Source organism: Mustela putorius, unplaced genomic scaffold (genome assembly GCF_011764305.1).
Source record: "Mustela putorius furo isolate JIRA1106 unplaced genomic scaffold, ASM1176430v1.1 tig00537350_pilon_pilon_pilon, whole genome shotgun sequence".
Lineage (NCBI taxonomy): Eukaryota > Metazoa > Chordata > Mammalia > Carnivora > Mustelidae > Mustela > Mustela putorius.
Genome location: NW_025422471.1, coordinates 15,957,406 through 15,984,148, shown reverse-complemented (window position 1 = coordinate 15,984,148; position 26,743 = coordinate 15,957,406). Strand labels below are relative to the sequence as shown.

At 38.5% G+C, this 26,743-nt stretch overlaps 1 protein-coding gene across 2 annotated transcripts in view; it reads left to right on the top strand.

Moving 5' to 3' along the window:
- Positions 1 to 8,987: 8,987 nt before the first annotated feature.
- Positions 8,988 to 26,743, top strand: part of RASA1 (RAS p21 protein activator 1) — a 122,082-nt gene continuing 104,326 nt past the window's right edge. The window contains exon 1 of one of the 2 annotated variants that reach the window (XM_045074441.1): positions 8,988 to 10,284. In XM_045074441.1, coding sequence (XP_044930376.1) covers positions 9,761 to 10,284 — 524 coding nt within the window. In that variant the 5' untranslated portion in view covers positions 8,988 to 9,760. The remainder of the gene's footprint in view (positions 10,285 to 26,743) is intronic. The other variant, XM_004759119.3, reaches the window with a different exon arrangement.

The window sequence follows — 26,743 nt, the reverse complement described above, 5'->3', positions numbered from 1 at the left end:
GAGATAAAAAGGAATCCATATTATCTAGGTTTTGGACCACTAAGGGAATGTTGATACCATTTACTACTGGGAGAAGAAGTTTTATGTGTAGCAAATTCAAGACTTTTTTGTTGGAGATAAGATCTTCAGGTGGAGGGGCTCCTGGATGTCTCAGTCACTTAAGTGCCTGCCTTTGGCCCAGGTCATGATCTCAGGGTCCTGGGATCGAGCCCTACACTGGGCTCCCTGCTCAGTGGACAGTCTGCTTCTCTCTCTATCCCTCTCTTTCTCTGACCCTCCTTCTCGCTTGTCTGTTTTCCTAAAAAAAAAAAAAAAAAAAAAAAAAAAAAGACATTCAGATGGAGATGCCAAGGGACAGTTTGGGCTAAGAGGAGGGACTAGGGTTGGAGATATTAATTTTGGAGTCATCTTCATATATATGGTATTTAAAGTCATGAATCTGAATCAAATTATCTAGAAAGAGCAGTAGATAGGGAAGAAAGCCAAGGGTACTCCCAACATTTAAAGTTTAGGAAGATGGCTTGGAGGACTTATTAGTTATCTTCAAGTATTTTAAGGGCTCTGTGTTTAACATAAATATAGAAACATGAACTAGGACCATTTTGAGGATGTCACTAGGAGCACATTTCTGCTCAGTAAAGGGAACCACTTTCTAACACAGCTAATGCCATATCTTATGAACATCAAGTCACTGAAAATATTCACCTTTTACCAAGTCACAGACTGCTTTAGAAAGACCTTTTGTATTGGATAGGATGTATACTAGATGAACTCCAATGTCCCTTTCAAAATCTAAGACTTGATATTCATCCTTAGATTTTTGTTACCTTGATGGTATTTCTTATTCAGCTATCTTCATCAGCTGCCTATTTGCCTGAAGATGAAATCTAAATGCCTCTGATTAGCTTTTTAAAATTTCCATAACTTTGCCCTGACTTACAACTTAACCTTCATCTTGCTTTCTGGTTATGAATTTACCTCTCTAGTAAGGATGGTCACTTCCTTTTTTACCACAGGAAAAAATGTCCATCTTTTCTTCCCACCTTTCCTTATCTCCTTGAAATCCAGCCCTCTTTTATTACCAAAGGAGTTGATAAAGTTAAATAGAAGCTTAAAAAAAAAAAAAACTTTAACTTTTTTCTAGGGCACAAACTATTTGACTCTTCTGAACTACCACTGCAGTACTGTAACATGTTAACAATTATATTGAGTATATGTAATGTTAATATATGTTAACAATTATATATTGAATTTTACATTGTAATGTATTATTATGTTACGGTTTCATAAGTGCATATCTCATCCTCTCAACAAGAGTTTTATCTGTTGTAGTCCATACAATTTCTTGAGCTCCTATTTTGTTCCATTATCTCAGTATCTCAAATCCTCATATAAACCTCCTAAAGGTGGGTTTAAGAGCTGTCAGTACCCAAACCATGTTCCTTTGTCCCTTAGCATTCTAGTGCAAGGTCATGGAACTACCTGATGAGTAGGAACTCTCTCTCGCCTGTGAGCCTGGGACATCTCAGAAGTAGAGGGGGTTTAAAGAATCTCAGAGAAGCCTTCACTCGAGATGGAAGGGAGTTGAAGAATAAGTACTCCCAGTTTCTTGGGATCACCTTCCAAATAACTTACAATCCAGTTCTAATATTGGGATCAGCCTCTGGAGGAATCCACCTAAGCCAACAGATATTGCTATCCACACATATAATAGATGCAAAAACTGAGACTCAGAGAGGTTAAGTAACTTGACCAGGGTTGTAGCAGTGGCAGAGGAGAGATTTAAATCCAGTTTATCTGTCCCAGCATCCCAGTTTTGGGGCTGATATACTGTCTGCATTATTATACCGTAACTCTCTCTGAACACTCAACAAAGACTCTGTTGAATGACTGTAAGAACCATAAAGATTTCAAGCCATTTTAATTTTGCTTTCCCTAACAAAATTTATCTTACTGTTAGATGCTGCATTTATCTATGTGGCTAGTTGATGAAACGTCTGCCTCTCTCCTAAACATAGGCTCCATGAAAGCAAAGACCATGCCTATTTTGGCTCACCACTGTTTCCCTAGTGCTTAATAAATATTTTAAGTGGAAGCAAGGAAGTAGTGGAAGCCACAAATAAGTAGGAATTATGAGATAGTGAGGCATGAAGAAAGGTGACTGATATGGGAGGTATACTCAGAATCAGTAGAAGCAGTGGCTGTGTTGAACAGAGAAACAGAATACAGCAGTGACCATGACTGAGCACTTGAGTCATGGGAAAGATGCTGCCACTGAAGGTGATAATAACACGGTCCCCATTCTTCAGGCATTACTGCAAGCATTCCTGTTAGTTCCCTGGAGCTGCTGTTGGGTGCTGAACAATAAATATTACAGCTCCCTATGAGGCTAGACATGCTTTTTTTTTTTCTGAAGCTAGACATTTTTTTTTTTTTTAAGATTTCATCCATTTATTTGTCAGAGAGAGAGAGAGAGAGCAAGAGCAAGCACAGGCAGAGTGGCAGCAGAGTCAGAGGGAGAAGCAGGCTCCCCGCGGAGCAAGGAGCCCGATGCGGGACTCGATCCCAGGACGCTGGGATCATGACCTGAGCCGAAGGCAGCTGCCTAACCAACTGAGCCACCCAGGCGTCCCCGAAGCTAGACATTTTATTGTGGGACAGTTTTTTCATCCTACCATACTTCCCCAGGCATCCTTATAATAAATAGCCATTACTTGAGGTGAATTAACCATACTTTTGGAACTTAAAAGCTTACCGATCTGTCAACTGGGAATAACAGTATTACCATACTTTTTCAGAGTTGTGAAAAGGGCAATGCATGAGAAAGCACATGGATGACTTTAAAATTTTCTACAAATGCAAGGCCTGAATTTTGAACCACTTTTAATAAAGTAAAACGTATTAGGGGTGCCTGGGTGGCTCAGTCAGTTAAGCCTCTGCTCAGGTCATCATCCCAGGGTTCTGCAATCTAGCCCCGCATCGGGGTCCCTGCTCAGCAGAAGTGTGCTTCTCCCTCTCCCTCTTCTTCTCCTTCTTCCTGCAGCTTCACTTGCTTGTGCTCTATCAAATAAATAACTAAAATCTTAAAAAAAAAGTAAAACATACTATCAACTATCATATTATTTCCTCAAAAATGCTATTTTAATATGAATAATAGGATTTTTTTTTAGCTTTTTCCATTGGTTATCAAGAGACTATTTTATATCCAATGCATAATCACCTTTGCTTCTATTCTATAATCTAGATCAAAGTACATGTTTTAAAAAAGACAGGAAATAAGTTTGGTATCAAGCAATAAATGGTGAATCTTAGGAAACCACTCCCTCTGGGAGTGCTCCAGGGATAATACACATTACTGGGAAATGATGAGTTCTTGTTCCAGCTATACCATGATTAACACTGAAGAAGCCTCTTAGCCAGTTGTGCTAAATAAAGTTAGTAGGTCATAGAGTAGGATAAATTAAATAAAATGGCTTAAATGTAACAAATAACATCCCAGAATACCTTTATTTAACAGAAATAAGTTCTTCATCACAGAGGTTTTAAAACCCTGGGATAGTGGATACTGGCCTTACCAACTCCATACCCCTTTGACACTCACCTTTTCTGTGCATGTAATAGCGTTTCACTGCAAACACCAGTTAACTCTGTACTTGAGGGCTTTCTCTAGCCCTGGGAGACACTCAGCTTGCATAGAGGGCAGTGCAGAGGGATTGGAGAGGAGATACTCTAGAGTATCCCTCCATTGATGACAAATGGGATTTGATGAGTGAAAGCCAGTTTCTTTGTCCCTCAGGTATGACAACTCTCAGGTGCCTTCTGTGTTGTCTCCTAAGGCTCTCTAGTGGAATTTGAGCCCCAGTTCACAGCAGTAACCTCATTAACACATCTGGTATTAGCTTCCTTCCCTTCACTATTCTCTTTCTGAAATTTCCTGTGATCACCTCCCAAATAAATGATTTAGCACTCAAGTCTTGTTCAGATCTGCTTCTGGAAAAGAAGACTAAGATACTTGTCAGCAAACCAATGCCGATTTTTACTAAATCTGTGGGAAAATGAAAAAGGACATAATATTTGATGCACTTTTCATGAAGCTAAATTTATGTAATCAAAAGACTTATTGAAATTAATTCCAGCCCCTTTTTTTCTCTCTCCCTCCCCTCCTTTCTTTCTGCCTTGAAGTTTCCTTTCCTTTTATGAAATACAGTGGTAGGAAATAGTAGTTAATAACAATAAAACCATTAGTCAGCAACTTCATAACAATTTAATAGTCTTTCAATTTTTGTTAACCTTCACGGATCTGTAAAATTCAGAAATTTGGAAATCACTGCTATGTGTTTATATATGTGCTATATTTCATTGCTATCTTAACAATTAGATAAAGAATGAAGAGAAAATTAAAAAATAAAAAAGTGTTAATGGGTGTTGAAAATCTCTTTAAAGGCAATGAATTAAGAAATAATTATAGTCTATAATAATAAAAATAATAAAATAAAAATAAAAATAATCTATAGAAATATAGATATTTCTTATAGCTAAGAAAGATCATTTTAGTTTTGTAATGTTACATTACTCAAAACTTCTTCTAATGTACTTAAAATTCTCACCTTATTTTATCTATAATTAGATCAAGGCTGCACTTAACCCCTTCATTGTATAGTGAAGGAACTATGTGATTATAGGTATATAAGGTATAGTCAGGAAATACAGAAATGTTTCTGGTCAGAGGTAAATGGTAGACAAAGAAAAAAGGATTAAAAATAATAAAGGAGGAGAATTTCTGACAAAGAATAATGAAAAGTCAACAAAATAAGATAGTAGAATAAGAATAAACAATACAAAATAAAGACATTTGTCAACTCTTCTTTCAAGAGAAAGAACATTTAGATCCAACTGCTCTAAGCTCCTTTAGCCATCAGAAGAGAGCTTCTGGTAATTTGCTTTGAAGTTTATTTTACAGCTTCAGAGATCATAGTATTATTTAATTTCTTCACAGTGTTTATAATTTTTATAAATCTTATTTAGTTATTATATCACATATAGTAATCTCTGCAGAACCATTTACTTTTTCATTAAAATAATTTCCTTTAACCTGTATTTTCTCAACATTATTTTCTTAAAACCTCTCACTAATAAGAAAATGTGTACTCTTCAGGACTTCAAGATGAGGTCACCAAATGCAGTAGGAATATTATGGGTTAGGAGTAAAAGCTTCTTTTCAAGATTTTTTGGGTCACTGAAACCTTTTGATATTCTTTAGATGAACCTGGAAGCCCATTTGTATAGCTGAGTATGTACTAGCGCATGAAACATAATCTTGGGATTCTTCAAACACAGCTGTAAGCTCTTTATCACTTCTTGCTTAGTTTCCCCCTCAGAAACAACTCATATATTTACTCTAAGCCCCTTGAGATTCTCTAAAATTGTATTTTTTGCCTAAGAATTACTGTCTACCTTTTCATATACTGAGGTATCAAAACTGAAAAAATATGTTGGAATGTATTAAATTCATACTTAAGTTGCCAATAAAATCAGAATGAACCAAATTAATTTTTAAATTAAAAATGTTTAGATTCTTTTCACCCATAAGTCTTTGCCCAGAATTTTGATTATTTATTTTCATTAAATACTGTATTTAATTCAATATCTGGATAAATCCTCTAAAGTCATAGATATCAAGGATTGTTTTACTCAAGGTAAAGCCTATTTTGAATTTTTCTCTTTTTTTTGGTATATTGTTCTGTTTTTCAGTACCTCCTTGTTTAATATTATCTGTGAATTTAATTAACAGACTGTTTACTTCCCTTTGTTAACTGATGTTACATAACTCCACATCTTACACCAATTCCTGCAGAATCTCTGTAATGCCTCTCTCCACATAGATAGTTCATAGTTGTATTTTTTTTTAAACTGTTCTTCAGGTGTTTTTTTTTTCTTTTCAGTTTTTGACTCATGAAACTTTTTTTTTTTTTAAGATTTTATTTATTTGACACAGAGAGAGAGATTACAAGTAGGCAGAGAGGCAGGCAGAGTAGAGGGGGAAGCAGGCTCCCTGCCAAGCAGAGAGCCCAACGTGGGGCTTGATCCCAGGACCCTGAGATCATGACCTGAGCTGAAGGCAGAGGCTTTAAGCCACTGAGGCACCTAGGCGCCCCCTGACTCATGAAACTTTGAGAGTTTGACTCTTGAAAGTTCAAGGAGTCAGGAAATACAGGGCTTGGAAGAAGAGAAAAAGAAACATAGAAGTAAAAATTGAGAGAGAAAGTAGCAGGAGAAAAGAAACATGAGAATATAAATGAGAGAAAGCCAGAAGGTCAAGGTGAGTAGAAAAAGAAAAAAAAGGCAACAGACAAAAAATGAGGTATAAACATATAACCCTTTAAAAGAAAAAGTCACTGAAGAGAGAAGACGGACTTGAGATTCAGGAAGCACACAAGGAAGAGTAAAGATCAAAGTCTAGATCTGTCCAATAATAGGAGTATATAAGATATTTGGAAGTACCTCATGAAAGACTGTGGTAATCTCTTTGATATAAAGGACAGCACAACTCTAAGATTGAATATATGGTAAAGATATTGGTATTAGGTTGATACATAAACAGACATAGTAGGTTTTTTCCTACTAGTTGAGCAACTGATGTCCAAAGATGTGAGCTGATCTAATCCAGAATTTGTTAAAAGAATGAAGACCTGCTCAAAGCTGTTGGTATGGGTGCCTAACACTGGGCTAGGCAGTAGGATAGACCACACATTGTATATGCAGTGTAGGTTTGTAGATACATATACCTAAAAGGAATTAGAAAACAATATAACTTGGTACATAATTGGTGTTGGACTGCATTAAATATTGGCCTTTATTTGTAAAGAATTTTCAAGAGGGGAAAAAAGGCAATTCTGCATATTAGGCAGCATACAGATGATGTGTGAGCCCTCAGAGATCAGTGATAAGAGCTGGTGATAAGCTGCCAGGCCAGGATCCTACCAAGACTGATGGTCGTAATTGGGGTAGGGGTGTTGGAGGACTGGGATGCTAATGCAAAATTTTTTGGGAGTGGGGGGAATAGGTACTTTGAAGTTCTCTTCTTACTTTGAGGGTCTAAGTTTAAAAGAAAAACTGTTCCAGGCAGGCAACTGTAAGTAGGAGTGCATTATTCTCTTAAATATTATGAAATTACTTCATTATGTATTTTCTTATTTTCCAGCCTTTTCTCTAGAATAGTACAGGGCTTAGCAACACAATACTTCTCTTTTCCACATGCCTAATGAATGGCATTGAGTTGGCCTTCTCATTTCTTCTTTCTTTCAGAACCATTTTAGGTACTTCATACCTCCTTCTTGATTAGCATACTATAGCGTAGTGGTTCTTAAATGTGTAAACTTAGAGGGACTATTAAAAAAGATTCTGGTGATTCTGATTCAGAGGGTCTGGGATGGGGCCAAGAATTTGCACTCTTACAAGTTTGTAGGATAACATTGGTCTAAGACCATTCACATGAGTAATCCATCTTTGCTCTCTCAAGTGGTACAAGTAAGAGTAAGCACAATGGGGGTCCTGGGTGGGTTAGTGGGTTAAAGCCTCTGCCTTCCGCTCAGGTCATGATCCCACGGTCCTGGGATCAAGCCCCACATGGGGCTCTCTGCTTGGTGGGGAGCCTACTCCCCTTCCTCTCTCTCTCTGCCTGCCTCTCTGTCTACTTCTGATCTCTGTCGAATTAAAAAAATCTTAAAAAAAAAAAAAGAGTAAGCACAATGAAGGAGTCCTCAGGATTAATCAAGTTTGTCACTGATTTGGCAAATAGGTTTGTGCGAGCTTCTAAAGAAAAGGAAAATATCTTGTGTGCACCTCGCCACCTCTTTTAGTGTCCTTTTCATTTTTTCCCCCCGGGGCCTCTATTAGAGCTCCTACTCATCCCCTATGTGCTTCACTGTTGGTTTGATCATCCTTAGCAGAAAAAACGTTGATCTCAAAGACCAATATTTAAAGGTATTCAATGTGGGATTCCTCCTGGGAGAATTTAAAATAACAGTGTATGAATGCAAAGGGAAAATTACCCATACTATAATTTCAAACAATGAGAATGATTCCTCCACCTCTATGAATAGACACAATAGTTTATACATATTCTAGCATAAAAGACAAAACAAAACCCATCTCTCTGGCTATATTTAGTGTGAGATTTCAGTTTATTGGTCATTTTTGAAACTATGCACAATTTTATGTGGCACTTTGGAACCTTGACATTTGCCTTGTTCAAGGTTCTCTATGCTTCACATATGCATCCCCGAATATGACCCGCCTTCTGCTCACAAATGAGTGTTGCAACCCTCCTCTAGCCACCTTAGTAGTACCTAACAGACTTGCGATGACACTGGTTAAGTGTGTGTGTGGGGGGAGGGGAGGAAGAGACAGGACAGAGAGGAGGTAAGATGATGTGAATGAAGAAAACAATGTCTATACTCTTAGAAAACCGACTTTACAACCACTATTTCTACCAAAATTCTTAGCCCTCCCCTTAATGCTCCCCTATTTCGTTTACTTCTCTTGAGTTTCAGAACGTTGTTTAAAATCTCATTTTTTTTTTTTTACAAGTACGGTATAGTCATATAGTGATCGCTAGTACGCCACGAAAATAAAATAATAGTACTGCCTTTAAATTCGAAGCAATCTTCCTACCCCTGGGCCTTGGCCATCTGGGTTCTGCGCCACTGACTGAAGGTGTTTTTTCTACCAGTCAGGAAGCAGGAACTGGCTTCGCGGCATCTTCCTTTTTCCCTTTTTCCCTTTTTCTCCCCCTCCACCCCTCCGGGTCCCTCCCGTCTCTCCTGTTTCAGTGCCCAGCGGCCGCGTGCTCGGGGACCCACTCCTCCCAAAGCCCGTCAAACAAAACCCACGGAGGCAGACGCGCGCCACCGCCCGCGCCACCGACCGGAGAAGCGGCGACGCCACCACCAGCTCTAGCCCGACCGTAACAGTGAGCGCGGCCGCGCACAGCGCGCTCCCGCGGCTTCCTTCCCTCCTGACTCTTCCTTTTCCTCCCTCCAGGCCCAGCGTCCTCACCCCCGCGCTGGCAATGCGGCTGCGCACAGTTGCCCTCGCCCTCCTCCCCCGCCCTTCCTTTCCTCGGCTCCTCCTCTGGTGCCCCGCCTTCCTTTCTCTCTAGTCGGTTTTCAAGAGCGCTCCAGGTTGGAGCAGTTCAGTCGATTTCCCCACTACCCCGCCCCCCTTCCTCTTTTCTCCCCACCCCTCCCATCTCCAGTCCGGTGGAGAATGAAGCGGCTGCAGTGGCCCCAGCCCCAGCAGCGGCACCGGCGGTGGCTGCGGTGGGGGTGGCCGGAACTAGGGTGGTGAAGAAGCGGTGGCGGCGGCGGCGGTGGCTGAAGGAGCGGCAGCCGCCCCAGCCGCTTCCTCTGTGCTTCCCTTCCTCTTTAGTGCAGCCAGGAAGTTTTTTTACTTCTGTGCATGTGTGTGTGTGTGTGTGCGCGTGAGTGTGGGTGTGTAAGGTGAAGGTTTGGGGCGGTGTTTGTGCAAGCGTTGCAGGCGTTTTTTGCCCACTTCGCTTCCCGTAACCCGGGCAGCTCCGGAGCCTGGGCTGTGGCCCGAGGAGGGGGCGCGGCGGCGGGCTCTCTCCTTTTGTTGTTGTTTCCTCCGCCTGGGGAGCTGAAGGGGGGACGCGCCTGGGTGGGGCGGCTCGGAGCCCGGGCCTGGTGGCCCCCGGGGCTCCCGGGCGAGTAGGGTAGAGTAGAGTAGAGCGGGCTTCAACATGATGGCGGCCGAGGCCGGCAGTGAGGAGGGCGGCCCGGTGACCGCCGGGGCAGCTGGAGGCGGCGCAGCCGCGGGCTCGAGTGCCTATCAGGCAGTCTGTAGGGTGAAGATACCCCCGGCCCTGCCAGTGGCAGCCGTCCCCTATTCTGGGCTGACGGAGGCCGGAATGGCCGGGACTCTGGCTGGCGGAGCCGCTTTGGGGTCAGCGTTTCTAGGAGCCGGGTCTGTGTCGGGAGCAATGGGGGGAGCCGGACTGTCAGGGGGAGGTGCTGCTGCTGGCGTGGCTGGTGCTGCAGCTGCCGCCGGACCTGGAGGAGAGATGGTTCTCGCCAAGGGGACCACTTCGTTGCCTGCTGAGACCTTCGGGGCCGGCGGCGGATTCCCTCCTCTGCCGCCGCCGCCTCCTCAGCTGCCCCCTTTGGGCGCGGGCCTGGGAACAGTGGACGAAGGTGACTCTCTGGATGGACCAGAATACGAGGAAGAAGAGGTGGCCATCCCGCTGACTGCTCCTCCAACTAACCAGTAAGTCAGGACAGCTGTTCAGGAATTGGGGCAGCTGGCTCCTAGAAAGAAGTGGGAAAACTTGCCTCGTTCTTTCAGTTGAGATTTGTTCTGAAAAGTTTTGAAGCTTCGGGTTCCGCGCGTGGGGATTTAATTTGATCACTCATCCTCCCTACGGGCATACTCCCTGGCGTCTTAGTATATTTATTGTTACTCTGGGAAGATGTAAAGTTTTTGAGAGTGGGAAGCAAGTGAAAAATGTGTATCCATTGAGAACCGGATATAGTTCTGCCTCTTCCAAATTAAGGTTGCGTCCTGGGATTCAGCTGAGCTTGCAGCTACCAAGGCAGTCCTAGTCTCTTATAACCTCTGTGTACATTCCCTGTTGAAGCCAGGTTATTAGTAAGAAGCTTTGGAATATATAAGTGTTTGAATGAATATTGTATAGATACCATTTGAAACATGCACTCGTCAGAATGCTTTGTTTTTGTGGCACTGCAAATCCCAGCCCATGGCTTTGCAAGCATAGCGATGCTGAAGTCTTCGGATCACTTATGAAGATGTGGGTCAGCAAGAAAGGAAAGGAATTCTGTGAATTACAGGTGTGATTAAGGGCCCGTCCTCCAGTAGTATCTGTAATTTATGCTATAGAATTCCCATTTATTAATATCAGTGTAATCTTTTATGGTTGAGACTTTGTAAGTACAACACTCAAGTAAAACAAAATTAACACTAAAACACTCTGTTGGTGGCCAGTACAGTGTTCTATTTGACAATTAGTTTTGACAGCATATTACAGAATATATAGGGCAAATGGTTTTTTCATACGTACCTTCCCCGTATTTGTTCCCTTCATAAGTGAACATAGGTAATATATTTATAAAGGTGGACCTTGATGAGAGGAAAATTTTGATGGGGTGTGGTAATAGATTGCAAAACCGTTTTTGTAGATCCCTCACATCAGTATTATTTGACCTTTAGAATTTTGACAACCTTGGTGTGGTGTGTCAGAGGAAAAAATATTTGGTTCCTTTGTTGACAGTCACTCGGAACAATTGGAAGTTTTTGTTTGTTTGTTTTGGATAAGCTATGGAAGATTTAGAGAGGACTTACAAAATGAATTAGAAAAAGATTCTGTAATGATCCATTTTTGACTTAAGGCTACATCTTTTGATACTTAAGGTGGAAAAATAAAATTAACCTTATTTATGTCAGCCATGGTATAACAGTATTGCATTCCTTTGATATTGTTAATTAGGAGTTCAGTTTTTTTGTCTAATTTTATTCCAACTTACCATATTATGTTTTAGTGTTACAGACTTCTGAAGATGTTCTGGGAGTGTTAAAAATTTGCATTTTACAGCACTGTTTACATACCTTCAAGCCTTTTTGAAAGAATCAGTCAGTTAAATGTTTAAGTGCTCACTACATGCTCAGCACTGCAGTTATAATAAAGCGCAACTTTTTATACTGAAAGAAGATAGTCTTATGTCAGTGTTTGTGACTGAATTGTATTAGACATATTTGGCATATTGTGGTTCTAAATTTTTTTTAAGAAAAGTTTATTTCGTAGAATAGTTTTACGTTCACAGCAAAACTGGGCAGAATATATAGAGTGTTCCCATTAAATTTTCAATAATAAACATGAATGAGTACTCTGGAGAAATTGTGTTTGTGGGAAGTCCATCCTGTGAGATTTCCATCATTATTAATATGTATTTGGGAATAAAAATAATGTTGTATGACTGTATTTGAGAATTGTTCATGTTCTGAAAAGTACCCTCCGTTTCTAGTATATTCTTAAAATTTGTCACGAGAAGTACAAATTTCCCTCTTTTGTTTATCTTATATATCAACCCAGAGTCATTGGAGGCAATACAGTGTAGTGTTGAAGGGCAAATTCTGAAGTTAGACAAGATTTGGGCTGTAATTCTGACTCTGCCACTTATAGTTGTGTGATCTTGGAAAGGTCAGTTTCCCCATCTGTAAAATGGGGATAATAATGGTACCTCTGTCATAGGGTCGTTTTTGAAGGTTTAATGAGAGCCCGGAAGTACTCAGCACCGTACCTGGCACATAGTAAGTGTTCAGTACATGGTGTCCCAATGTAACAGTAATATAATCTTATTGTCAATAAATTGCCTACTGATTTTTTTGGTACAGGGACTCCCTCACTAGTAGTTATTTTAAAGAAATATTGGAACTCCAGAGGACTATCAGAAGTGATTAATTGTACTAAAAATTATGACTTAATAAAGGCTTCCAACCTGTTAAGTAGTGTAGAGATGAAGTTCAGATCTTTTCTGTAAATTCTTATTTTTAAAGGGCTTTAATGACTTGGTTAAATAATGTCAAATCTTTTGGGGTGCCTGGATGGCTCAGTGGGTTAAGCCTCTGCCTTCAGCTCAGGTCATAATCTCAGGGTCCTGAGATGGAGCCCTACATCCGGCTCTCTGCTCAGCGGGGAGCCTGCTCCCCCCCCCCTTTGCCTGCCTCTCTGTCTACTTGTGATCTCCCTCTCTGTCAAATAAACAGATAAAATCTTTTAAAAAAAACTCAAATCTTTTTAAAAGTATAGAAGAAATGTTCTTGGACTAACAGTATTTACTAGTGAATGGTTACCTTAGTTATTGGATAGCATATTAAGGAGGTTCGAGTCATAGGTTTGAGTCCACAGTGGTTTGTTACAGTAGAGTTCCCTTGTCATGGAGTTCAACCTTACATCCAGTGAGTTTGGTGCTGTTGGTCACAAGAGAGTCAAATGACAATATATAGACGAGAGCAAATACATTAATGCCATTAGTGTTTTGTACCTTGTTTTTCTGTGTGCATGGGGAGTCATTGTCTCATGTTTATTACTGAATGTTTTCATTAGTTTGGTTAAGGCCAGAAAAGTTTGTTTAATTTTAACTATTTATTTGAATATTTTCCTTTTCTCAAATTTTGAGGAAATACATTTAAAAAGCAAAAAATTCTCCCCTATGTACTTTTATGCTGTAGAAGATTCCGTATTTAAAACTAACAGATTTGATTTTCAAGAGAGAAAAAAGTTAAAGGAGTTTGTCACTGGTACACCTTCTAATTTTATGGACTTGCTTTTAGTGGTCCTGCTTTCTTTGCTTTAGAGGTGAGGCTAATAGTAAAGGAGCATGTTCACTTAGTCTACCTTCAGTTATATGTAGAGATTCTGAACTATCAGCCTGCAATAGCAGGATGCGCTTAGACTGGATCCACTCCACAGATACGTGTATTGCTTTTTCTTGGTGTATTTGGAACATTTAGTAATCAGTCTCCACCACTTAAAAATAGGAAGACTTCACATTTAAGAAGTCTCACTTTCTAGCATCACTTGCAAAATCACAGGATTTGGCTCTACCTGGTTGCTGTTCCAGTTTGATTGTAGCTTGCTAGAGCTGAGTAGTGGTTGCCCCATTTAGGTGAGTTCTGAGCTTTGGTTTGCTGTAGCCTCCACTAGGCTTGCTTTGCCTTTGATATTATTTGCCTGGCAGGTGGCATAGATCTTACCTTGGACACAATATGCAGGCTTCTCAAGCCTGAAACTTGAAGGAAAAGGAAATAAGGAACATAAAAGATGCCTTTCTTTTCCTCAAAAAACATGTGACTATCTCTACAAAAATAAAATCATTCTAATTAAGCCAAATAATTATTAGAGGTGAATGTTAGGACATGTAGTGTTCATTAACTTTGTCACTAATTGCATTATAACTATGGGTGAGTCATTATTTCTTAGTAAAATTGGGAGGAGGTGAGAATTGCAAGGATTAGTTAAGTACAGAGTGGTTGCTGACCAGGACCCAGATTTTTTTTTTTTTAAACCATATTTTGTGAATAGTAGAACAGTGTAGTGGGTGCTTAATTTAAGGATACAAAAATGAGTAAGATGCCCATTTTCTCAATTCTCTCAAGTCCATAAAATCTTCTGGGACAGTTATAGATCTAATAGGAAGTTAAGTAAACCAACTACTCTCACTCAGGCTAGATTAAGATCAATATCATGAGTGAAGTATGAACAAAAGGTCATGGGCTTTAAAGGAATAAGAAAATTATATAATTAGGATCAGTAAGTCTTTGAGGAAAGGTAGCAAGTATGTTATCCCTGTTGCTTAATTTCTAAATTTCTAAACAAGACCTTATTGGTCCCCACACCCTTTGCCTAATGATTCTGTCATGTGAAAAAGAATTACAAGTTAAAGGAGTATAAACTTTTGACCCTTAGTGAAGAGTCTGTCCTACTGAACTCTTAATTTTATTTACCCCTGGTCTGGAAGGAGGTTGAAGGAAGTTGAAGGAAGTGTCTGTAATTCCTGAGAATAAAGAGCACAGCCAAAGGGTAGAATTGGTTTGAATCGATGATTAGGCACTCCGGGGAAATCATGCAAGCATTATAGGTAGAGATAAAAAGAAAAAGGACAGGGGTACCTGGGTTTCTTAGTGGGTTCAGTGTCCCACTCTTAATCTTGGCTTAGGTCTTGATCTTACCATCTGTGTTGGAGTCCTTGGAGTCCTGCATTGGGCTCCACGCTGTGGGGGGTAGGTCGGGGGTGGGGTTTGTGTGTATGTGTGTGTGTAAGGACAGCTGTAAATTAGGTAGAAGAAAGGGAACGCAAAAAGTAGGCCTATCTGGTTGCTTTACTCCTGTCTATTTATTTATTTATAAAAAATGATTTTATTTTTTTATTTGATAGAGAGAAACACATTGAGAAAGGCAACACAAGCAGGGGCAATGGGAGAGTGAGAAGCAGGCCTCCTGCCCTGCAGGGAGCCCGATGTGGGGCTTGATCCCAGGACCCTGGGGTTCTGACCTGAGCTGAATGAAGGCAGACGCTTAATGACTGAGCCTCCCAGGTATCCCTACTCCTGTCTCTTTATTGGCCTATATTGCCAATATCTCTATATTGTCTCTATATTAAGAAAATGAGAGAATGTCTCTGAGAGCAACTTTAATACCCAAAACAATACATTGGTGGGGTGGGACTTATAATAATGATTAACAGTAACCGTTATTACCGCTGACATTTCTTGGTTGCTTACTACCAATCCAGAACTTTTCTAATTGGCTTATACGTGTTTAGTTACAACAAGATTTATTTGCTCTTAATTCTAAAAGTTAGGGCTTGATGGGGACTACTCCATGTGTCATCTGTTGGCTGTAACATCTAAGGTGGTTTCTTAATTCATAAATCTGATGCCGCAGCTGAGATGGCTGGAACAGCTGGTGGATACCTGGGAATATGACTGCCCTCTCCCTTCATCTGCCTCCAGGTAGCCTCCCCCCTTAATTAGCTTGAGTTTCTCCACAGCATGGAAGCTGGGTTTCATGTGGGAGCATTTCAAGAGGAGAAGCCTCACTGTGCCAACATTTATCAAGTGTCTGCATTCTTTGTGTTTGTTGAGGTACCGATGGCCAGTGCTAATAACATGACCCAGTTCAGATTTGATTTGGGTAGGGACTGTATAAGGGCATTGATACTGGCAGGTGAGATATGTTAAAGGCACTTAAGTAAAAACCTACCTCATGTGTTACTCATTATATGTAATACCAGGTAATACTAGGATAGGAGTGGTGAGGGACGAGGTAGGGGAAAGGGCAAGTACTTACAAGTTCTTCCCTTAGGCTTAACATGGTAAATTGTTTTTCGTTAAATGATTCAAATATCCTCACAGTAGATTTGCTTCTGACCATTATCTTAATTTTAAAGCACATTTATGGAGTATGGATGCTGGTTATGGCTCATTGTTTGAAATCCCATCTTGAAATCACCCACAATACATTTCAGTAGTGGGCTAAGTTAAAAACAGTTGTCAGGTACAATTTATTGGAAACCTCTCCATATGCCTAATCATATCTCAACAGGATTAGGGGTGTGATTTTAGGCATTTCAGTGATTAAGTGATTTTTGTGAGTAAAACAAACGTAGGGGAACAAAAATATAAGAGTATACAATCTACTTGGAAGATGAAGCATTAATGATAAAGAGAAGATGGTGAAATTAGCCTTACAGGTGTGTTGTACAGATAGATTTTTCACTTTGGAGGATAGCTGTGGAAGAGTTTAAAGAATGGAAGTATTTGGAAGAATAAATTGAAATTTCATACCATAATCCTCTTTTACTGGAATTTTATAAAAAGTTTGAATAGCGGGGTGCCTGGGTTGCTCAGTTGGTTGGACGTCTGCCTTCAGATCGGGTCATGATCCCAGGGTCCTGGGATTGAGCCCCACATCGGGCTTCCTGCTTAGTGGGGAGTCTGCTTCTCCCTCTCATTCTCCCTCTGTGCTCGCTCGCTCTCTCATATAAATAAATAAGACCTTTAGAAAAAAGTTTGATTAGCTTTTGTAGTATTGGCGTTTGATATTACAGTCATGAATGATACGCATAGATACATAGTATTTTAGTGATAGAGGAAACTCTCATTGCCCGGATGCAGAAGAGTGGTTTGGTTAAGGACACATAGCTAGGTAGTGGTAGAACTGGGACAGAATCTAGTTCCCATAATTTTTCAGATATGTTTAGATTTGAGTAAAATTTATAATTAATTTTGCGGGGGGAGGGGAAGAAAGGCAGAGGTCCAGGATTGACTAGTCCTTTACCATATGCTGGGCACTTTACATAGATTATTTCTTTTACTTCTCACAGCTATACAGTAAGAATAGATAATCTCATTTTTATTATTGGGAACACTAAGTGATAGAATTGGAATTGTAATGTACATACTATACTTTTTCCTTTGCCTTGCCCCCTTCGAGTAAGTATAGTATACATATATATATATATATATATATATATATATACTCATATAAAATATACTTCAGGGCCGGTTGGTCACTGGGTATTATGGACTGAATTTTGTCCCCCTAAAAGTCATAGATTGAAGCCCTAAGTCCCTATGTGGCTATATGTGTATAGGGCACATTTAAGATTAAATGAGGTCATGAGGGTGGGTCCATAATCATTTTGGACCTTAGAAGAAGAGAAAGAGACATGGGAGTGCACATGTGCAGAGAAAAGGCCATGTGAGTTCAGAGTGAGAAGGTGGCCATCTAAAGTCAAGGAGAGTGGCCTCACTAAAAAGCACCTCTGCTCACACTTTAATCTTGGACTCAGCTTCTAGAACTGTAAGAAAATAAGTTTCTTTGGTTTAAGCTATCCAGTGTGTTTTTTTTTTTTTTTTTTTTTTGTTATGGCAGTCTGAGCTGACCGATACACTGGATACCCTCTCTCTTTAAAAATGGCTTTGGGTGATTTTGATGTAGATCAGATGCACATTTACTACTTGAGAAACTGATTTTATTTCATGTCTTTCGCTGGAGGAAAGAAAAGCTTCCCTTATATTCTTCCTTCTTTCCTTATATGTTAGTGATTTATATCTTTTTTTTTGGCCATATGTATGTTGAAAGATGGAAAAATTATTTAAGTGCCTGTCTGATTCTTATAGAATGAAAAGATCCTACATATGACCATGGATGGTAGCCATGAACAGTCCTGTGGGGAGACATTACTCCAGCAAAATTTCTGTATTCACTCTGTGTTCATTATTGTAATACTCAGTATTACAATACGCACATTTTTGTGTGCGTGTGTATTTTTATTATTTTGTCTGGGTGTCAGTAAGATAAACACCTCATCAGACTTTATCAAGCTAGATTATCAGTTTATTACAAGAGCTATAACAACAACTAAAATGAAAGAGAAGCATTGGGCAAGGTATGTGGAAAAGGGCACACAGCTTCCATGCTTTCTCTGGGGATACCACTCTTCTAGCCACACTCCCACCTCCATGTATTCACCAACTAGAAGCTCTCTCTTTAGAAGTAACCTTTAAAAGATTACTTTTGAAATTCTTTTTCTCTTACATATCTGTCTGAAGCTTAGGGAAAGACCTAAAGATTCTTTTTAATCTGTTAAGGTTTCTTTGTAGGTATAAGCCATTAGACTGGGGGGTCACAGCTAAGACACTTATATCACCTATTGTGTAGGCAGAGAGGCATCCATGTCTATCTACCTAGCTAAATATTTATTTATTTCTTATTTTTTAATTGCATTTTATTTTGAGGTAACTGTAGATTAACATTAGTTGTAAGAAATAATACAGAGTATGTGTCCTTCACCCATTTTTTTCTCCTCAGTGGCAACATCTGGTATGACAGCCAGGAAATTGACTTTAATTAAATTAATTTAATTTAATTAAACCTTCAGTTTCATTGGGTCTGCATAAAATTGTGTGTCTGTGTGTTCAGCATGCATTTAGTTCTATGCAGTTTTATCACATGGGTAGATTTGTGTAATCATCACTATAGTAAAGATATAGAACAGTTTCATCACCACCGGTTTTCTTGTGCTGCCCTTTTATAATCAAACTCACCTCCTTTCACGTCTCCCTTATCTCTAACTCCTGGCAACCACTAATCTGTTTTTCATTTTGCCCTTTCAAAAACGTTACACAACCCCCCCCCCCCATTGTACAGATGGAATCACATAGTATGTAACCTTTTGGGGTTAGCCTTTGTTACTCAACATAATTCCTTCAAGATTCATCCGAGTCATTGCATGTATCAGTACTTTTGTCCCTTTTCATTTGCTAAGGAGTATTTCATGATACGGATATAGGACCGTTTAGCCATTCCCCCACTGGAGAACATTCGGATTATTTCCAGTTTTAACTATTAGGGGAAAAAAAGCTGCTCTGAACATTAGTGTTCATATTTTTGTGTGGATATAAATGGTCATTTTTGTCTGATAAATATCCAGGAGTGCAGTTGTAGGACTGTGTGGCAGTTGCATGTTCAGTTTTATAAGAAGCTGCCAATCTGTTTTTTAGAGTGACTGTATCCTTTTACATTCTTACCAGTAATGTATGAGCAGTTCAGATTCTCTCGATTCTCACAAGTGTTTGATATTGTCAGGTTTTTATTTAAGCTGTTCCCATAAGGTGTCTAGTGATCTTATTGAGGTTTTAATTTGTATTTCCCTAAATGGCTGATGATGTTGAAGATCTTTTCATTTGCTAATTTGCTATCTGTCTATCCTCTTTGGTAAAATGTTTGTTCATGTCTTTTGCCCATTTTCCAATAGGATTGTTTTATTGTTGAGTTTTGAGAATTCTAAATATTACTTCATTTTCTGCTACGTGCAGATACTTTCTCCCATTCTGTAGCTTTTCTTTTTTTCTTTTCCTTTTGACAAGGTCTTTCTGTGAGCAAAAGTTTTTAATTTTGTTGAGGCTTAATTTATTAATATTTACTTTTGGAGGCAAGTCTGAGAACTCTTTACCTAGCATAGGTCTCAAACATTTTCTACTGTGATAGCTTTATAAAAGTTCTATACTTTAATGGTTTGTAGTTAAGCCTATGACTTATTTTGATTTTTTTTTTAAAAGAATTTTAAATTAAATTTCATACTTTTGCCTATGGATATCTAGTTGCTCCAGCATCATTTGTTGAAAAAGTAAATTTCTTTCCTCTTTTTTTTTTTTTAAGATTTTATTTAATTATTTGACAGACAGAGATCACAAGTAGGCAGAGAGGAGGGTGGGAGGGTGGTGGCGCGTGGGAAGCAGGCTCCCTGTTGAATGGAGAGTCCTATGCGGGCTTGATCCCAGGACCCTGGGATCATGACCTGAGCCAAAGGCAGAGGCTTATCCACCTGAGCCATCTAGGCACCCCTTTCTTTCCTCTTTTGAATTGCTTTTGCACTTTCATAAAAAGTCAATTGGGCATTTATGTATGGGTTGACTGCTGGGTTCTCTCTTGAGTTCTCTTGGTTTATACGTTTCCATCTGCTGTGATACTCCTGATTATCTGTGTAGTCCTAAAATCAGGTAGAGTGGTTCCTCTCACTTTTCAAGATCGTTTGAGTTATTCAAAGCCTTGTGACTTTACATATAAACTTAGAACAAGCTTATCCATATCTACAAGTCCTGTTGTACGCCTTGTTAAATTTATACTTACTTTTTTTGTTCGTTTGTTTTCTGTGGAGGAATTTTGTGAATATTATCTTTTTTATTTCAGTTTCCATATGTTCATTATTAGTACATAGAAATGTGGTTGATTTTTGCATTGGTCCTGTATTTTTTGACCTTGCTAAAATTATATTTTAATTTTTAGAGACTTTTTACAATATTCTTTCTAATCTCTATGCCTTTTATTTCTTGTCTTGTTGCATTGGCTAGAACTTCTAGTACTGTATTGACTCAGAGTGGTAAGAGCAGACATCCTTGCTTTGTTCCTTGCTTTAGGTGGAAAGCATTTAGTATTTCAGCATTAAATATCATGTCAAGTGTACTTTTGTGGGGGTGGGTAGTTGGGTAGATACTCTTAGTGTAGGTAGATCACCTGTCCTCCTAGTTTACTGAGAGTTTTTATTATGAATGGTTGATGGATTTTGCCAAAATATTTTACTGAGTCAATTTATATGATAAGATTTTTTTTCTTTAGCTTGTTTATATTGTAGATAACACTTTTTTTTTTTTTAAATGTTGAACACTTCTTGCATATGTGGAATAAATCCCATGTGGTTATGGTATGTAATGTTTTTCAAATATTGCTGAATTTAGGTTGTTGATTTGTTGAGAATTTGTGTCAAATTCATTAGTGATATGGTGTGTATCTTTCTTGTGATATTTTTGTTTCGTTTCAGTATTTGGGTAATACTGGCCTCATAGAATGAGGCAGGTAACATTACCTCCTTTTCTACTCTTTGGAAGAGTTTTTGAAATTTTGGTATTCTTTAAATATTTGCTAGAATTCTCTGGTGAAACATTTCAGCATGGGATTTTTCTTTTCTTTTTTTTTTAAGAATTAAAATTATGAATTCATTTTTTTTAAATGGTTGTGGATTTATATTTATTTATTATTTATTTTGGTTGAATATTGGTAGCACAAACAGTCCCTGACTAAAGATTTTTTTGGCTTTACGATGGTGTGAAAGTGATACACATTCAGTAAAAACCGTACTTGGATTTTGAATTCTGATCTTTTCCTGGCCTAACAATATGTGGTAAGATTCTTACCATGCTGGGCTGCAGCAGCGAATCATAGCTCACAGTTTGCCATGCAATCACAAGTGTAAACAGCCGCAAACTCTAACACTTAAAAGGATTCTGTACCCTTACAACCATTGTGTTTTTCACTTTCAGTATTCAGTAAATTACTTGAGATATTCAACACTTTTTTTTTTTTTTTCAAGTAAATAGGCTTTGCATTAGGTGATTTTGCCCAACTGTAGACTAATGATGTAAGTTTTTTTTTTTTTTTTTTTTTTTTTTTTTTTTTTTTTATTTATTTTTTTTTTTTAAAGATTTTATTTATTTTTCAGAGACAGAGGGAGAGAGCGCGAGCGAGCACAGGCAGACAGAGAGGCAGGCAGAGGCAGAGGGAGAAGCAGGCTCCCTGCCGAGCAAGGAGCCCGATGTAGGACTCGATCCCAGGACGCTGGGATCATGACCTGAGCCGAAGGCAGCTGCTTAAGCAACTGAGCCACCCAGGCGTCCTAATGATGTAAGTTTTCTAAGGAGATTTAATGTAGGTGAGGGTAAGCTCTGATGTTTGGTAGCTTAGGTTCATTAAATGCATTTTTTAAAAAGATTTTATTTATTTATTTATTTGACAGAGACGGGGAGAGAGAGAGAGAGCGCGAGCACAAGTAGGCAGAGTGGTAGGGAGAGGGAGAAGCAGGCTCCTCACTGAGCAGGGAGCCTGATGCAGCGCTCGATCTCAGAATCCTGAGATCATGACCTGAGCCAAAGGCAGACTCTTAAGGGAATGAGCCACCCAGGCACCCCATTAAATGCATTTCTGATTTGTGATATTTTCAACTTAAAATGGGTTACTGGATGTAATCCTGTTGAAGGTAGAGGAAGATCTGTATGTGGTTGATTGAGGAACTGATTCATTTCTTCTAATTAATCTAGTTTAAGAGCAAAAACTTGTTTGTATTATTTCCTGATGACCCTTTTAATGGCTTGAGGGTGTTCAGTGATACTTTCTTTTATTGCTGATATTCATAATTTGTACCTTCTCTCCTTTTTGTTTTGCCAATTTTGCTAAAGATTTATCAATTTTGCTTTTTCAAAGGATTTCAAAGGTTTTCTTGTTTTCAGTTTTTTTTTTTTGATTTTTGCTTTTATTTTTTATTATTTCTGTTCTGATTGCTTTGGGTTCATTTTCTTAAGTAGAAATTTAAGATACTGATTTGGGACATTTTCTGTTTGCTAATGTAGCATTTCATCCTATACTTATTCCTCTTGGCACTTTTTTAGTTGTATCCCACATCTTTTGACGTTTTCTTTTCCGTGTTGTCTTTGCATTTTTACTCCATTCTGTTTCTTTTTTAACTTTACTTAGAGACTTGTTCTCTGATGCTTGGGTTGTTTAGAAGTGTGTTGTTTAATTTCCAAGTGTTTTGAGACTTACCAGTTGTCTTTCTCTTACTGATTTTTAGTTAGATTCTATTATGGTCAGAGAATATACTCTTATGATTTCAATACTTCTAAAATTGTTTTATGGCCTGAATATGGTCTGTTTTGGTGAGTGTTCTATGGATGAAAATAAAAGTGGATTTTTGGCTCTTTTTTTGATGAAGTCAGTTAGATCCTTTTGGCTGATTGTATTCTTTAGAACTTTTAAATCTTTGCTGATTTTCTGCTTAGTATTTCTATGAATCTCTGAGAAGGGAAGTCTTGAAGTTCCCAATCATAACTGAGAATTTGTCTGTTATTCTGTTTAGCTCTATCAGTTCTTCATGTATTTTGCTTTGTGTGTACCGCTTAGGATCGTTAGGTATTCCTGTTGGATCCATCCTTTATCATTATATAATGGTCCTCTTGTCTCTCTAGCAATTGTCTTTGCTCTAAAGTCTATCCAAAATTAATATAGCCACCCCTGCTTTTGTTTACATGCATCTTTTCTGGTACTTTTTCACCTCTTATTTTAAGTGAGTTAATTGTAAACAGCCTATAGTTGGGTCATTCTTTCCCTTAAGTCCACATTGCCAATATTTGTCTTTGTTTGGCATATTTTAACCGTTTATATTTATTTTAATTTTTTTGAAGATTTTATTTATTTATTTGACACAGAGAGAGAGATCCAAGTAAGCGGATAGGCAGACAGAGAGAGAGGGGGAAGCAGGCTCCCTGCTGATCAGAGAGCCCAATGACGGGCTCCATCCCAGGCCTGAGATCATGACCTGAGCTGAAGGCAGAGACTTAACCCACTGAGTCACCCAGGGACCCCTGTTTACATTTATTTTAATTATCGATATGTTAGAGCTTTTTTTAGAATTTTTTGTTTTAATTCCAGTTACCGTACAGTGTTATATTAATTCCAGTTCCAAAGTTACAATGGTTCAATAATTTCATATATCACCTGGTGCTTATCACTCCAAATGCACTCCTTAATCCTCCATCACCTATTTAATCCACCCTCCCCCCACCTCCTTCACCTCTGGTAACAATTAGTGTTTGGTATTTGTCTTTCTCTGACTTACTTCACTTAACATAATACTCTCTAGCTCCATCCATGTTGTTGCAAGTGGCAAGATTTCATTCTTTTTACGGCCAAATAATATTCCATTGTATATAAATACCACATTCATTCCTGAGTCATTGAACACTTGGGCTGCTTTCATATCTTGCCTATTGTAAATAATGCTGCCATAAACACATGGGTGCATGTATCCCATTGAATTAGTATTTTTGTATTCTTTGGGTTAATAGCCAGTAGTGCAGTTGCTGGATCATAGGATAGTTCTTTGTTTTAACCCTTTAAGGAACCTCTGTAGTGTTTTCCACAGTGGTTGCACCTGTTTGCATCAGCAGTGCGGAGTGTTCCTTTTTCCCACATCCTCACCAAGACTATTGTTTCTTGTGTTGCTGCTTTTAGCCTTCTGACAGGAGTGAGGTGCTATCTCCTTGTGGTTTTGATTTGCATTTCCCTGATGGTGATTATGAACATATTTCCATGTGTCTTTTGGCCATGTGGATGTCTTTTTTGGAGAGATCTCTGTTCCTCATGTCTTCTGCCCATTTTTAATTGGATTATTTGTCTTTTGGGTGTTGAGTTTTGTAAGTTCTGTATGTATTTTGAATACTAACCCCTTTATTGCATATGTCATTTGCTCTTAGGGCTTCTGCCATTTTGTTTTCATTTTCTATTTTTTCTCATTTCTGTTTCTCTTCTCCTTTTTTTAAAAAAGATTTTTTTTTTTTTTTTTTAATTTTTGGGAAAGAGAGCTTGCATGCGCTGGGGGGAGGAGAAGAGGGAGAGAGAGAGACAGACTCCTCAGTGAGTAGGATCCTGATCTGGGCTCAATCCCAAGACCCCAGGATCATGACCTGAGCTGGAGGCAGATGCTTAACCAACTGAACCACCCAGATGTCCCTTCTTTTTTCTTTCTGTGTGTTGGTTGAGCATTTGTTGGTATTTCATTCTGATTTATTTATAATATTTTTCAAATATACCACTTCATGGTATTTTCTTAATGGCTTCACTGGATATTAAAATATACATATGTAACTTACTGCAGTCTATCGGGAAACAGTTTATTGGTTTGGGTGAAGTGTTGAACCTACCCTTCCATTTTCACCCCTTTATTCTCTTACTTTGTAAATATCATTGTTTTGAATATTTCTTCTTTATATATATCAGATAGTGTTAATATATTTTCCTTTTGTGCTAAAATATACCTGATAAAAAATTTACCATTTTAACCAATTTTTTTTTAAAAGATTTTATTTACTTATTTGATAGAGGGAGACAAAGCATGAGAGGGAACAAAAGCAGGGGGAGTGGGAGAGGGAGCCTGATGAAGGGCTGAGCCAAAGGCAGATGTTTAACAACTGAGCCACTCAGGACCCCCCCCCCCCCCGCATTTTAACCATTTTTAAGTGTATAGTTCTGTGACATAAATTACATTCACATTGTTGTGCATCTGTTATCACCATCCATCCCCAGAACTTTTCCATCTTGCCCAACTGAAACTCTGTATGCATTAAACACAAACTCCCCATATCCCTTTCCCCTAGTTTCTGGCATCAGTTATTTTACTTCTGTTTTTATGAATTGGATTGCTGTAGTTACCTCATGTAAATGGAATCATAAAATACATGACTGATTTATTTCACTTAGCATAATGTCTACAAGGTTTGTGTTGTAGCATTTATTGAAATTTTACTTTTAAGACTGAATACTCTTCTAGTCTGCCCCACATTTTGATTATGCGTTTACCTACTGATGGAATCTTGGTTTGCTTCCACCTTTTAGGCTCTTGGGAGTGATGCTACTCAGACAGGTACACAAATGTTTCTTCAAGTCCCTGCTTTCATTTTAAGTATATACCTAGAAATGAAATTACTGGATCATATGGTGGTTCCGTATTTAAGTGTTTGAGGAATTGTCATACCATCCGTGATAGTGCCTCTACCATTTTACAGTCCCACTGGCAATGCACAAGGAATCTAATTGCTCCACATTTTCACCATTACTTGTGATTTTCTGTTCCTTCCTCTTCCTCCTCCTCCTCTTCATAATAGCTTTCCATATGAACTATCTCATTGTGATTTTGACTTGCGTTTCTCTTATGAATGAGCATCTTTTCATGTGATTATTGGCCATTTGTATATCTTACTTGGAGAAATGTCGAAGTCTCTTGTCTGTTTTTAAGTTGGTTTGTGTTCCTTTTGAATTATAGGAGTTCTTTATATATTCCTGTATCAGTCCTTTTTCAATTAAGTGGTTTGCAGATATTTTTTTACATTCTGTGCATTGCCTTTGCACTTTCTTGGTAGCGTTTTTTGATGTACAGATGTTTTAAAACTTTGGTGAACTGTAACTTTTTTTGGTTGCCTCTATAATTTTTATTTCATCCATCAATGATGATTTTAAAACTTCGTGCAAAGAAGGATAGTCTATTGAGTCTATAGTTTTTACCCATATTCTTGCTTTTTCCATTGTTCTTTCTTCTTTCCTAATGTTACAGCATTCCTTCATTTATCATCTGAAAGAACTTCTTAGCTATTTTTGAAGGATACATTTGCCAGTGATAGATTTTTAGGTTCCTTTGCCTGCTTATGTCTTTATTTCCCTTTTGTTCCTGAAAGATAGTTTTGTCAGATCTAGAATTCATGATTGACAGTACTTTTCTTTGAGCTTTAAAAAGATTTTTGTTACTTTTATCTTTTTACCTTTGTGGTTTCATATGAGAAATGTGTCATTTGAATTCATGTTCCCTTCTAGGTAATGCATCTTTTCTTTATGGTTGGTTTTAAGATTTTTCCTTTTTTTTTTTTTTTTTTTTAAGATCTGAAATGATGTGGCAAGGTATAATTTTTGTGGGTTTACCTGTGTGAAGTTCTCACTTGATTCTGTGGGTTTTTATCTTTCTCCCAAGTTTGGAAGTTTTCAGCTATTATTTTTATGAATACTCTTTCAATTTCATCCTCTTCTTTATGGGACTCCAGTGATACT